This window comes from Anopheles gambiae, chromosome 2 (genome assembly GCF_943734735.2).
Source record: "Anopheles gambiae chromosome 2, idAnoGambNW_F1_1, whole genome shotgun sequence".
In the NCBI taxonomy this organism is placed as follows: domain Eukaryota; kingdom Metazoa; phylum Arthropoda; class Insecta; order Diptera; family Culicidae; genus Anopheles; species Anopheles gambiae.
The window spans coordinates 1,581,526-1,595,706 of NC_064601.1; the positions used below are offsets into that span (position 1 = coordinate 1,581,526).

At 49.4% G+C, this 14,181-nt stretch overlaps 3 protein-coding genes across 11 annotated transcripts; 2 read left to right on the forward strand and 1 right to left on the reverse strand.

Moving 5' to 3' along the window:
* Window positions 1–14,141, reverse strand: LOC11175707 (trichohyalin). 2 transcript variants are annotated; one of them, XM_003435727.2, is made up of 3 exons: window positions 13,972–14,141; window positions 1,468–1,842; window positions 1–1,392 (listed from the first exon to the last, which is right to left on the reverse strand). In XM_003435727.2, the coding sequence occupies exons 2-3, from the start codon at window positions 1,745–1,747 to the stop codon at window positions 146–148; spliced, it is 1,527 nt and encodes a 508-aa protein (XP_003435775.2). In that variant the 5' UTR covers window positions 1,748–1,842; window positions 13,972–14,141; the 3' UTR covers window positions 1–145. The 2 variants fall into 2 exon arrangements, with proteins under 2 accessions (XP_003435775.2, XP_061504292.1); XM_061648308.1 differs by lacking the exon at window positions 13,972–14,141 and adding an exon at window positions 1,943–1,972.
* LOC1281956 (peptidoglycan-recognition protein LB) lies at window positions 2,995–5,065 on the forward strand. Its single transcript, XM_061648309.1, has 4 exons — window positions 2,995–3,433; window positions 3,486–3,580; window positions 4,288–4,611; window positions 4,688–5,065. The coding sequence occupies exons 2-4, from the start codon at window positions 3,496–3,498 to the stop codon at window positions 4,894–4,896; spliced, it is 618 nt and encodes a 205-aa protein (XP_061504293.1). The 5' UTR covers window positions 2,995–3,433; window positions 3,486–3,495; the 3' UTR covers window positions 4,897–5,065.
* Window positions 5,953–13,991, forward strand: LOC1281955 (neurofilament heavy polypeptide). 8 transcript variants are annotated; one of them, XM_061648290.1, is made up of 9 exons: window positions 5,955–6,207; window positions 9,319–10,560; window positions 10,816–10,948; window positions 11,251–11,340; window positions 11,626–12,256; window positions 12,515–12,553; window positions 12,800–13,053; window positions 13,125–13,338; window positions 13,408–13,991. In XM_061648290.1, exons 2-9 carry the CDS (start codon window positions 9,510–9,512, stop codon window positions 13,603–13,605), a joined length of 2,610 nt encoding a protein of 869 aa, XP_061504274.1. In that variant the 5' UTR covers window positions 5,955–6,207; window positions 9,319–9,509; the 3' UTR covers window positions 13,606–13,991. The 8 variants fall into 8 exon arrangements, with proteins under 8 accessions (XP_061504278.1, XP_061504279.1, XP_061504280.1 ...); XM_061648293.1 differs by having other exon boundaries at window positions 9,324–10,560; XM_321942.6 differs by having other exon boundaries at window positions 5,957–6,088; window positions 9,324–10,560.
* Window positions 14,142–14,181: the final 40 nt, after the last annotated feature.

Consider the following 14,181-nt stretch of genomic DNA (forward strand, 5'->3'; position numbering starts at 1 on the left):
TGAGTGTTCTGTATAAAATAAATATATTGTTTAAAAGGCACACCACAAATTATTACTATAAAAATTCTAAAAAAATACATATTACTCCTTAAGCTCGATTTATCGTCAGAACAGCGTCTTATCGTACGGTGTGGTATGTCATGTTTTAGCACCAGGCTACCTTCTTCTTGCCAAACCGAGGCGCCGTCAAACCTTCGGGGGCCCCAACCGTCCCGCCGTTCGGTCTACCGGTGCGATTTTCAGTCAGTTTCAGCTCCTTGCAATAATCATCAAAGGGAAAGATGCTGCTAAAAGTGCTGCTCCGCTGCGAACTCTGTGTGGAGGGTCGCCTCGGAATTGGGTGTCCTCTATCCGTGCCATCGCCACCACCACCACGCTGCACCAGAAGGTCCCGCAGTTCGGTGTTATTGGACGAGGTGACAAACTCATCGCGCGATTTATCGGACATCAGCTCTTTGAGCCGCTGATTGGCCCCCTCGATGGCTTTGATGTGCTGCTCGCGTACATCGATAAGCTCGCGCTGCCTTTGCGTACAGTCGACCAGCTTCGTTTCGAAGTCCATCAGCCGGTCCTCCAGCAGGCAGCGCAGCTGCTGCTCTCGAATGATCGCCTCGCTGTTCCATTTGTCCTCACACTTGGCCAAACTGTGTTTCGCCTCCGACTCGTACATGCCCTCGATGGTCATCTGCTGCTCCACCTCCAGATCGTACTGGAGCTGAAACTTGCGCCGCAAGTACTCGATCCCTTCCGCACTGTCGCACGATGCGGGATTATCGCTGCTGATGCGTTGCAGCAGCTGAATGTCATGCTGCAGATCGTTCCGCACCGCTTCCGAGCGCTCGCGGAGCAGCATCTTTATGCGCCTTAAGTTATGCATCGCCACCACACGGTCGCGCCTCACATCGTTGTACACGCGCAGCTGCTCCAACTCGTTGACCATCTCTTCCTTTTTCGTTTTCAACCGCACCTCGTACATCTTCAGCTCGTTCGCTTCCTGTTCCCGCGACTTCAGCTCCGCCATGTGCATTTCCTGCATGCTGCGAAGTTCCTTCAGTTCCTGCTCGCGCATTCGGTTCTTTTCCAGCATCAGCTCCTCCCTTCGACGGACCTCCTCGGATAGCTTTAGCTGCCGTTCCTGCTGCTCGCGGCGATCCTTTTCGTCCTGCAGTTGCAGCTCCACCTGCCGATCGATCCAGTTCAGCTTGGCCATCGCCTGGTGTGTCGTTTTCGAGTCCATTATCACTGCGTCTTTGTCAAAGCCAAGGCGCCACTTGCTGTACAAGTTTGCCTCCAGGTCCATGCGCTTCTTTGCTTCTTCCGCACTGTGCAACCGCGATCGGATTCCTTCCAGGATTTCAGTTGAAACTGACTTCGGTTTTGGGCGAGATATATCTGAAAAGTAAAAAAAAGGGAAATTTTGAATATCCACGGTAGCTCTACCGGTACCGCAAACAGTGATTCGCGTACTTTCCATCTCCTTTTGTAGCTCCTCATTTTCCTTCTGTAAAAGTTCCTTTAGACGGGCACGTTTCAATTCCAGTGCTTCCTGTTTCTTCTTCTCATCCTCTCGCTTCCGGAGTGCTTCTTCCGCTTCCCGGTAGTACTTGGGCGTGGTCCATGACTCGTACCGGCTCGTGATGCGTCCCCACTGGTCGTAGTACCGTTCTACGGCGGCTGACTTTTGGTACTTGATCTGTTCCGCTTCCCGTCGTTTCACCAGCGCTGCCTGTAACTTTGCGCTACGCATTCTTCTGTAGAGCCAACTAACCGAACGATATCGATCGTTTGCACGCGTGATGATCTCGATGGAGGAATGGTGCAGTGGTTACTATTCAGATAAAGCTAAAAGAGAAACAGAATAGTCGAATATCATCATTATTGCTGTTCATTTCTTCTCCAAAGTAGTTGAAATAATCGATCATTTAAACAAAAACAGAGCTACCTAACTGTATCGATCTCAAAACAATCTTTTCAATTGGCCGCTGCTGCTTCACGGTAGCGCCATCATTGATAATGTGGCAAATAAATCCCACTTTTGATAAGAACTAAATCAACAAGTACCCTCGCGAGATGGTACGGTCAGTTATGATTCATTTTGTATTTATTTTTTATTGTACTTTACCGCCACGCTTTCGTTTACTTTCGCGAGCATATACATACATTTATAAGGGTAAACAACACAACCGGCGATACTCTACAAACACAATCGAGCAAAAAAAAAAAACTGAGTTCCCCCGATGTATCTCACGTGAGAAGTTCCACCCCTAATGGGCACAATCATAAACGGTACATTCCCTCCCACCGGTAAACGAATGACCAGAAAGTTATTGTCACTTTTATTGAAAAAACATACTCTCATTAATAATATTTCTAAAAAGTGTCATTTTTTATAAAGAGCGCCATCCTCAAAATCGGCCATAGAAAATATGATCATGAAACGGGAGTTGAACATGAACAAATATTAATGCTTCATTGGTAACAGATAAATCTCATGCAATCGAACGCTGTGTAACATAGTCCAATCTAAGCGATAGGTCAGTTAATAGCCAACATGAATCATTGGCAGGAATTTTCCGATCCTCGGCAGCTTATCCTTTACTGAGCACATGGTACAACACAACTATCTCCGAGCGTCGTATCACACACGGCCCGCGGTGATTCCCCGCGAACAAAAAACGAGCGTTGGGAAATGGGCGCCGACATTCACGACCCACCCCTAGGCGAGCCATTCTCCAATCGGTTGAACCTGTCCGATCTCTCACAGCCCAAACCCTTCAATCCCGCCGCAACCTGTTCCGTGTTTCCCATTCCTCCCTCTAGCCGGCCACTTGACGGGGATCTTCATTGATCTCTTCTGCTCTCAGTAATCGCGCCATTCTCGCGCTCACGGTACACACACATTCCGCTTACACAACGCTTCGCTCTATCCGGTGCTCCTCATTCATGTTGTGTTGTCTCTGAAATTGGTAACGCAGCTCGTGTTGTATTTAACGCCAGCCGGTTGCTTTCGTCCGCCACAGTATCATTTCAACCTGCGCCGGAGCCATCCGCGATAATAAGTGCGCGTACTTGAGTGCGTACCACCGACCAGTTGTGCGCCATCCCGTGCCGAACAAAAACAATACGTTTCGCGTTTCCACGCTATCAACAATCGCGTCGAGACCACGCGCGACACTGCTCTCTGTACGCAAATAATTCGATCGAGTGGGGCTGCTCTTTGGGTTGCGTTGTCAAGCTCAGGCGCAGGCTACTAGATACCGCACCTGCAGACAGACATGAAAGTGCAATCGGTAACCTTCCCGTGGTTCTTATCCCGACAGTAGTGACAGTGATTTATTTGCTGAACGCACCAACGCACACAACACCGTACAACAAATTCCTCACGAAAATACTGCTTATAAAAAAACTCCAGTGGCGGTGAGGAGAAAGATTGTCCAAGAAGCGATTTCGGAACGGTTTAACGCAGAAGTTAGTGCACTAAATTATTGCAACAAAATGGACTTTGTGAAAGACTTTTGTTACTACTTCGGCGTCATAGCATTTACCCTATTTTACGTTGCGGTTGATAGTAAAGCATGTGGTAAGTGTGTGTTTTTTGTTTTGTTTTGTTTGTGTGTACGAATCAAATTTACCTTAATGGACAGCAAAAAACAAGCTTTGGCCACACACTTTGTCATTGTGTTTGCGGCTTGCTAAGTGGAAGGCCAGTGCGAACGGTCATCATCTCTACGTCACCTGTGTGTGTACAAGTTTTAAAAATCCCCTGCACTGAAGAGCCCTGGCTGGTGGGTTCATTTTACCACGAAGAATGCAGGATTAAGTGGTTGAGGAATTTGTCATTTTTTAACTCCTGCTTAGCAGACTCACTAGTTTTGTTTTTGCTCCTTTTTGCAAGAATACATTTTCATTTCTTTTCAATGACCTTTGCATACTATCGATGACGTCGAACGATCGACCGACTGAATTGTAAATGAATTTCTTATCACTGAAATACCATTTACGTTGGCAAACAGCTGACCAAACATTAGATTACAAATTGGCAGTACAAGTTGTGTTTACTCAAATGCCAGCATATTTAGAGCCTACTGCCAGTTGGACAGTTTAATCATGATCGTGTACGTGATCGTGATCATTGCTTCCGTCATTCAGCTGCATGCTGCAGTCATTCGTGTTGCGGTAATGGAACTTTTTCCCTTTTCCGACGATTCCGATACTACTACTGCACCAACAATGACGTACAGAGCAAGGTCAAATTTCCACGCTTAACCCTCATCTATTGTTTTGCAGACTCGGTGCCCTACGTGACGCGAGACTTTTGGAGTGCTCTGCCACCGAAACGGATCGAACACTTCGCCGGTCCCATCCCGTACGTCATCATACATCATTCGTACCGGCCGGCGGCATGCTACAACGGGCTGCAGTGCATCGCGGCAATGCAATCGATGCAGAAGATGCACCAGGACGAGCGCCAGTGGAACGACATCGGGTACAGCTTTGCGGTCGGTGGCGACGGGCGCGTGTACCAGGGCCGGGGATTCAATGTGATTGGCGCTCATGCGCCCCGATACAACAACCGCAGCGTTGGGATCTGTCTGATCGGTGATTGGGTTGGTAAGTGAGAAACAAAAAAATGCGCTGGAATGCCAGGTAGCAGGACAGGACACTGACGATTTCGATCTCTTTGCAGCGGATTTGCCACCGAAGAACATGCTCACGGCCGCCCAAAACCTCATCGAGTATGGTGTCCGGAATGGGCTGATTGCAAAGAACTACACCTTGCTCGGGCATCGGCAGGTACGCACGACGGAATGTCCGGGCGATCGGCTGTTCGAGGAGATCAAAACCTGGCCCCATTTCGATCCGATGACGGACATTGTCGATCAGAACAGTGTTTGACAGTGGCGAACGGAACCGGCCCCTACATGCTACAAGTATTGAAGAAACTCTTAATAGCTTATTAACGTGCGCTACCTCTCCTTTGCATACGGTAACCATCATGTTCCTAAAGTGTGTGTTTTTTGTAATAAAATAATTCAAAACATATTCAACGATTAGTAACGAAAAAGGATCACGTTTACCATCTGTTCCCGCTGGCATGCCCTTGCACGAATCAGAGACCCTTATAACAACAACCACCAAGGTCTTACACACATCGTATGTTAGGTGCTGTATCACGTAATTTATGTGCCAGCTTCTTGCCATCTTGCTCTTGGCCTCATTGCCGCAACCGGAATCGAACTGAGGCATCCCTTTTTAATTTTAACTTGACACGGTGGCCACTGCGTACAAAGGCACCAAATCAGCTGAGTTTGGGGTGCTGCGGCCGCGGGTTCCGTCGATGCGAAACAAAAACAAACCAGCACCAACAAGAAAACAGCCCCAGCCTAATGTAGGGTGGCGCTCGTGCATGCCACAATCGACGATCGGTAAACAAAGCAAATCCTAATGATCTTCCTAAACGATGTTTCGTGACGTGTGCCGGGAGGCCTGTTGGCGTTGTGAATTCAACCACATAAGAACGAGAGAGTGGAGAGAGTGGAAAGAGTTAGAGAGAGAAGGAAACCCCACAGAAAGGGAGCCACGATCACGATCGTGCGAAAGAAAATGGACATAATTTCTCATTTTTTTGCCCCGCTTTTCCGACACGCCCCGTCCTTCTCTCACACCACCGAAAATGATCACCACACCAAGCGACCAAAGTAAGCAAGAAGAATTTTAATTTTAGCTTTGCGCGTGCATTTCTTGCGCACAACAGCAACCACAACTCGATCGGTACGTATGTGTGTGTGGGCAGCAGAGACAAGCAGGCAAGGGGAAAAACTGTGTTCGGGAAAAACCACCTTATAACCGTCGTCGTGTGCGCCAAAATACACGGCAGAGCGTGCAGCAACGGGGGAAACTCTCGTGATTTTGGGCGTTCGGGCCGAGGGTTTTTTTTGGGGGCAAATCTCTCGCAACCATTTTCGCGACCGTGCGCTGCGATCGTGCGTGCGTGAGAAGCACCAGTCGTCAATGGTCGGTCCGCCACCGACGTACGCAGTGCAACCACTCCGGAGCAGTGCCGTGCTGGGGGTGCATTTTCCGATAGGTACAGAGCAATAGGGACGAAAAAAAGAAGAAAAAAGAGCAAAAAGAACGGCTACACACGGTGCGACAAACCGTCAGTCACGTCATCGGTATTCCGAGCAGTGTCGGGCTTCTTCTGGGGTAAGCGGGGTAACGGGCAAGCGGGTTGGAAATCTTTCCATTCCGAACGAACCGAATCCCGTCGCGGAGGTGCTGTGATGTGAAGAATGTGATCTTTGGAGCGTGGAGTGGAGTCGTTTCCAGGGGCGGGTTAGCAAAAGTGCGTGTAAAAGACCCTCCACCGATTGCTCTCGTGGTGCAAAAATCCCGTGTCGTAACGCACCGTCGTGTCGTAGACGTAGCTACGACACACGAAGGTGGAGACAAGAATTTCAATTTCACCTGATTCTTCACGCAAGGGAAAGCGCGTGTGTGTGTGTTTGGTATGCTGTTTTGTGTATGTGTGTGTGTGTGTGTGTGGTATGATCTCTTGATCGGCGTGTTGGTGAATGTGCGTAGGAAAATTCGCACAATTCGATCGTTTGATCGTAAAACCAAAACGTAAAAATCACTATCACAGTGCAAACTGTGCCACTCAGTGTGTGTGTGAGCGTGTGTGCATGTGTGTTGATGTGTAATTTTTCCCCAAAACCAAGAAAAAACGTGGGATTGTGGCGACGTGTGACGACGGTGCATCCGTCGTGTGCGCAGCAAGTACGAGGCGAGAGGGAGGCGTATCCGTCGTCTTAGCGGGTGCGGAATTCGACGTGTTGCTGACCCACTTCTGAATGAGTGAAATTTTCGACATTTCTTTCGGAAAAGAAGATTGCAAGTTCCTTTTTTTCTGTGTGGTTACACCGTCCCAGTTACGTTGCGAGAGCATTACTGTGTGTTGTGATTTGAAGTCTGGTAGAACAGTTCCTGATGAGTTCATATTCTTCGTAAAATTATGCTCATACTAACACACACCCCCACAAATATCTGTCGGCCCACACACACACACATGCGCACATACACACACACACAACGTGAAGTGATATCACAGACATACGCACACACACGCCGATAGAGCGATACCACGGACAGCCATTTCCATGTGACGTCATTCGGGAAAATTTATTGCCAAATCAGTGCGCCACCGTATTCCACGGCCATGTCCGTGGCCAGACGACATGCAATGTAAATATTCTAAGCTTAAACTCTCAAACCTAACCAGACGATCGTGTCGCGCACGATCTCGAGGATCATTTGATCGTAAATGGACAGTTCTCCCTTGTTTTGCACCCCAAAGTGGGTTAATCCTTCGCAGGCGGGTGCGTGTCCGTTAAACCCCTTTGCGGGTGGGTCACTTTAATTGCTGCTAGTGGCCTTCAGCAGCAAGCACATGGCCACTGCGCCGCCCCAGCGGCCTCCAATAAAACTGTCGTCTTGACCTTTTTGTTTAACATCGTTCCCCCCGACTCCGCTCCGAAGGTCCAACGGAGGGAGGCTGACTAAATCGTGCGAACGGAGGAGCTGGCTGACACTTCTAAATTAAACTACGTACTCAAATGTTTCGTGCGACGGTGTCCAGTCGATTTCGTGCCTTCTTTCCCTCGCACTCCGGTCTTTCTCCCGTGCTTCGTAGCGTTGTTGACAAAGCGAAGTGAAAGACCGTACGCCTCCATTCTATGAGACACGTGTGAGTGTGTGTGTGTGGGTTTGTTTTCTTTTTTAAATAGCTATTCTTCGTAGATTTGAAGCATTTTGAGCAGGAGTTATTCTTAGCAAACTTACAAAAAAAAACAAACAAACAAACATCGCCTCACGTTACGCATTATTGCACGGAACGGTAGAGCGTGCTGCGACATCCACTGGGAGGTTAGTTCGTCACCACCACCGTCACCGCCGTCTAAAGGGTGCTGACAGTAGAAACCTCGTAAAACACAGTTAATCACTCCTATTATATTCATCGCTCAATTAAGATAAGGCAAGGGCTTTACGCTCTACTCTCGCGCTTAATAATCTCAAGGGTACAAAAGACGCGCATCAATACACAGCCGCCAATGTCATGGACGAGCAAATGGGGGAGATTGGAAGAAGATACACGTCCGGCAACGCCTTAGCAAAATTAAAATGAGCAGATACTTGCCGCCTTTGCGAATTAATTGTGTCGCCACGGAAAGGGTGCGCCACGCTTTATGGCGTTTTCCCACGCAAATTTGCTGCAGTTGTTCGATTGCGATAGGTTTGCTGGACTAATGGTCTTGATTTAGGAAATCAGTTCATTAAGCGATTTGATCCGAAGCGTACACGAATGGTACTGGTTAGTGCTGTGAATGGTTTAGGTTTATTCCTGGTGTTAGGTAAAATATTGAAGAATTATACCAACAGCGCAAAACACAACTCCAACCCAACACCCAAACGCGATCGAAAGCGAGGATCGAGAAAAGGTTACTGTTTGAAGAAGATGTTTGTGATCATTACGTGATAAAATGATAAACATTAACCGATAATGGATTGCAACTTGCAACAGAGCTCAGTGTGCATTATTGACCACCTGTATTATGGAAGAAGATGAAATAAAAACCAACCAAAAGCTCCCCGTTTACACGATGCAACGACTTCCCTCGATAAGAAACAAACCGTGGCGAATATTTGCACACCCTCCCTCCCCTTCCTTCCTTCCCTACCACCACCATTGGCCAATCACTTTATCCCCGCGCGCGCTCTCCGAAACCACCACGATCGTTTGGTGTTTTATTTTTAGGCAAATGTTGTACACCTTTATTTATACCACATTTCATCTCTGTCATCTCCTGCTTCTTCGTCGATCACCCCCACCCAAGCAAAAGTATGTGACAAACTGATGCTGCAGACGTCATCGGAACGGCTGCGACAAAGCCAAACAGTTTAACACACACACAGAAAGACATACGCGCCGGATGAGCGGGGAAAATTTTAATTGCAAATCCAACCCGCGATCGTCTTGCTTGCTTGCGGGCTGACAAGAAGATTGGTCGATTGGTTTGCTCCAGCTTCTTGTGGCTACAATGTACAATATTACGTTTCTGTCCTTTCTCTCTCGCTCTCTCTCTTTCTATCTTTTGATAACACACCCATACACACCTTCTACACAAACTGATGATCATCAATCTGATCATTATGATAGTTTTTTTTTAAAGCCACTTGCCATCCCAGATGAATCACAGATATTTTTAACGGACACATGCATACAAGTTGTTTCTAAATTAATGTGTTTATTTTTAAAAGCAAAGCATTCAGCATTCATAAACAAAAAAAACCACAACGGTGCCTTTGGTGAAAACGAACGGTAGCAGCGATAGTACATTTAGAAAACAGTGCCACAAACAATTGACCGTGAATCAGAAGCAGCGAGAGCAAGCTTGAGTTTGTCGCCCACCTGACTCACAAGTGCCCAACCTGACTCCAACCGGTACATAATGCCGGTAAACAGCCGCCCCCCGTGGCTGAAGGATCGTCTCGAGACGGTAAACAAATCCGTACCGCCGGCCTGGGCTCGCAAAGCCAGCGTCACGCCCGCCACTGACACAAAGGAATCGTCGCCCTCGTCCAAAGCGAGCGCAACGGAAAGCTCGTCGACAAAAGCTTCGTCACCAGCGGCCGCCACCACGGCCGTCAAGAAGCCGGCTGCCAGCAGTACCGTGCCGGCCAAAGAAAATGGTGACACGGCGGCGGCAAAGCCCACAACGACGGCCAAGCTGCAGTCGAAAGAAATTAAGGTGCCTGTTGTAGTGGCACAGAAAAAGCCCGTCAATCCTCCGCTCACCAAACAGGCCGAACCGGCCACAGGGCTCAAAAACACGACACCCGTCATGACGGTACACCGGGAGGTTGCAAAGCCGAAACCGAAACCCTTGGCCAAGGAACCAACACCCGAGTCCGACGACGAGGAAGAGGATGAAGAGGAAGAGGAGGTAGAGGAAGAGGAGGAGGAAGAGGAAGAGGAAGAGGGAAGCACGGAGTACGAAACGGAAACGGAATCCGAGGAAGAGCCGGCGCCACCGGTGAAGCCGGCACCGAAGAAGCCCGAACCGACGAGCACACTACTGAAGCGCCCAGATGACGCATCGTCGCAGCCACCACCGAAGCTGCCGGTGCAGCTGCGCAAAGTGACGCCAACGAGGAGCCCCGACAAGTCGGACAGCGAAAGCAAACCCTCCTCGAAGTCGGTGTCCGAGAAGTCGTCCTCGCCGGAGCCGAAACCATTCATCAGACCGCCGCTGAAGAAGGTGGTCCGACCGCAGCAAGATCCACCGCCCAAGGAGCGATCGGTATCGCCCGAGCCGGCCAAAAACTTCCGCGTGCAGCTGCGCAAAGTGCCCTCCAATCTGAAGGCGCCGCGCGTCAAGGAGAAGCTGCCCGAGGTGCAGCTGAAAAAGGTGGAGAAGCCGCTGCTGGAGGACATACCGAAGAAGGAGGAAGCCTATCCGCACAAACCGTCGATGCTGAAATCGGAAAGCAGTAAAAGAAGTAAGTACACAGTGCGCTGGCTAATGGCGTTCAAACTGAACCTAACCTTGAGCTAGAAACCTACATCCCCGCCCGTCCAAACAAGTGGAGAACCCCCCCGGTGGCCCTTTGGCGCTATTTGCACTGCGGTTATCGCTTGTGAAGTGCCTTTTTTAAGGTGCCGCACCGTCGAGAATGATTCATCGACTCGAAGCGTTCCATTTCCGAATGGTAAAAGTACCCAAAAGTAACCCACTGCTGCCTGTGTCGTTCCAGTTCCGCCACCACCACCGATGCCAAAGTCGAACATACCGCCACCGCCTCCACCGCCGCCGAGCTTGAAGCCTCCGCCGGACTTTGAAAAGAAGGAAATATCCGACAAACAGAAGGAGGTGCTAGACAAGCTAAAGTAAGTGTACTGCCAATGCAGTTTGATAGGCAAAACTGAACGAACGAATGATCACAACTTCATCACCAACCAACTCTGTCCCCTTGTCCATTTGCAAGCCTCTGTCTGTGATCGTCAATGTGATCTTACACTTTCACAACCAACCCTCAAATCCCAATGACACACACACACATACCCACGTGTACTAAAACTCACCCCGTCACTAATAGATCGTGTTCGTGAATTGTTCGTCGTCGTCGTCGTCGTCATAGTCAACTAACAACTGTTACCTTCTATTCTCTATAAATCTTCCATTCTTGCAGACGTCGTCCGCGTCGACGTCCGGACTGGTCGGACATGATGAAGGAGGTTGAGCAGGGCAGAAAACTGAGACACGTTCAGTGTAATGACAGGTACACCACAGAGATGGCCCACCAAACCATCCCCCGGCACGGCTCGAAGTTTCCGCGATCTTCTTGTTTTCCTTCAATTTTTGTGTTTCCTCCTAATCTGGATGTTCCCGTTTGTCTGCTTTCTGTGTGATTTTGTGTAACAATGCCCCTGTCCTTAGATCCTATTTCCAGTAGATCCTATTTCCGTGATCCTGCCCTTCGATCTAGCACGATCGTACAATGAATGATGATGGTTTTTGTTTTTATTTTCCTTCCCTTGATCCACATCACCCATGGTCCCGACAGATCGCATCCGATCATAAACTCCAAATCGATCACCAAGGTCAAGGATCAGTTCATCTTCGAGACGGAAAAGGCTACGGCACACAATCAGCTGCTGAAGCAAATCCAGGGCGGTGTGCAGCTGAAACCGACCAAGTGTAACGATCGCAGCAAACCGATCCTCGGCGGCCTGCGCAAGTTCCGCCGCCAGATGACGCTCGAGGAGCAGCTGGCCAAGTCGGAGTCGCGCGCCAACCTCGAGGCGCCCCCGGCCGAGGAAGAGGAGCTGGACGAGCTGGACGACATCGACAAGGTGCGGGACGATCTGCAGAGCACCAAGCAGATGCTTGCGCACGAGCTGCGCAACAACGAGGCGCTGGAGCGCGAAAACAAACGGCTCCAGGCGCGGGTACAGAACCTCGAGGCCGAGCTGTCCCGCGAGCGATGGAACCCGCTGAGCGGCGAGGAACGGACCACCGTTACCGGTCCCCAGTCCGATCTAATACAGTCGCTCAAGGACGAAGCACTGGAGGCGCAGAAGCAGTCGCAGCAGCTGGAGGAAAAATATCAAACCGTGGCCAAGGAGCTGGCCACGGCCTACAAGCAGACGGAAGAGCAGAAGCGAAAGATCGCCGAACTTGAGCGCAAACTCCAGGTAATGGTGCGCAATGGCGCACGGGGCGCAGCCGGAGGATGATCTTACACTTTAACAATTGAACCTAGCTACATTTGGATTGGTCAAACAAATTGTCACTAACGGAACGATTCGAAACAGCTAACACACAACAACACAATGTCATAGGAGATTCTAGTATACATTAAACTTTCACTTCTCTCAATGCTTCCTCTTCTCGCTATTGCTTTTCTCGACGCTAATCAATCGTTCTATGTTGCTATCCTTTTTAAACTGCAGTGCTTAACGGACGATGACTTCTACTTGAACGAGCATCAGGTAATGTGGAATGATCAATGGTTTTGGCGTAATTTTGTGGCGTATCTGGTAATCGTACTGAATGCGCAAGTAGCTTTGCGTACTGCCACGCGCGCACTGCTTACCGTCAATATAATGCTGATCTTGCAGTTGGAGCATCGGTGGCTTTAGAATAGGGACGATTCGTCTATTTGTGTGTTGTTGTAGCTTAAGCGAATAGGTCTGTACGTAAACTAATTCCTTGTTTCGGGTGGCATTTGGGCGCAGGGCATTACGGACGATCGCAGAGCGACGGAGTCGGCCCAGAAGGAAAGCTCACCGGAGCTGCAGCCCGAGGAGGAGGAAGAGGAGGAGGAAGAGGAGGACGAGGAAAAGAAGGCTGAAAAGCTGGCCAAGCGGTTGAACCGCGAGGTCAACATGCTGCAGGCCCGGCTCACGAGATTGAAGGAGAAGCAGGAGGAAAAGCATGCCGAACGGCAGGCGTTAAAGTATGCCATGAAAACCAACCAGTATGCCCTCAAGTAAGTATTGCTGGGGAAGGAACGCACGCTTTGATGGAATGACTCATTCATGCATTTCCCCTCGCCTCCAGGGCTGAGAAGAAGAAGTATAAGAAGCTTCAGAAGGAGGTGGAAAAAATGGCCGCCATGATGAAGCTGGAGGATGACGATGATGAAAATGCCGAGGCCAAGGAACCACCGCCGGAGGAACCGGAAGACGAGCAGGAAGAGGAGGAAGAGGAGGAGGAGAGTGAATCGGAGGAATCGGAATCGGAAAGCGAAAATGAGAGTGAAAATGAAGCAGAGGTAAGCCATCGGGACAGTTCGCTCTTGCTAAGTGTCTCACACGCATTCTTTTCGCTGTTGCTCTTCTAGGATGCTCCGGATGATAAGAAGAAGATCAACCTTGAACCACGAGTCAAACGGCACGAGGCTCGGCTGGCCTCGCTGAAGAAGGGCAACTACTTGCTGCAGGCCAACGTCGATCGTATTAAGGACGAGATTAGCAAGGTGCGCGAGGAGTGCTGCACGCTGCAGACGGACCTGGACAACGTCATAGCGGACTTGGGCTGATGATGGCGGTCCCTTCCTTCGACCCGTCGCCATCCCCCCCGGGGGGTGTGCTACCGATCCAATCTTTACCGAAATAGTAACACACAGGACACCAGCTACGTACGAGGGGCTGGTGCAAATGTATCGTTTCCTAGGTACAATACGGAAACAGGGAGGGAGGAACGAGCCCCCTTCCGCTGGTTCCACCGGCGTTTAACAAAACCCGTGGCAGCGCTTACACATAATCAAATGGACAAAAAAGCATTCGCTTCTGAAAATATTATTCGCATCAGCCAACCTGCTGACCTGGGTGGCGCCGCACGTAAATACAAGTATTTTTGTACATCGTTACTTTTGTATACACACACACGCGCATAATAAACTTACCTTTAATGTACGATAGCTGATGGTGGTGTGTTTGCACTCACTGAACTACCTGTGAAAATTAGAGAAACAGTTGCACATTTCTAACAAAAAACTAAAAAGCGAACTAAACTGCACGCGAGTCACCGACCGTTTGTTTGTTGATGTGTTTTTTTCTCTTGTTTTGGCACGGTAAACAAACTGCTCCGCTGTCAAAAACGACCGAGCCCGAAG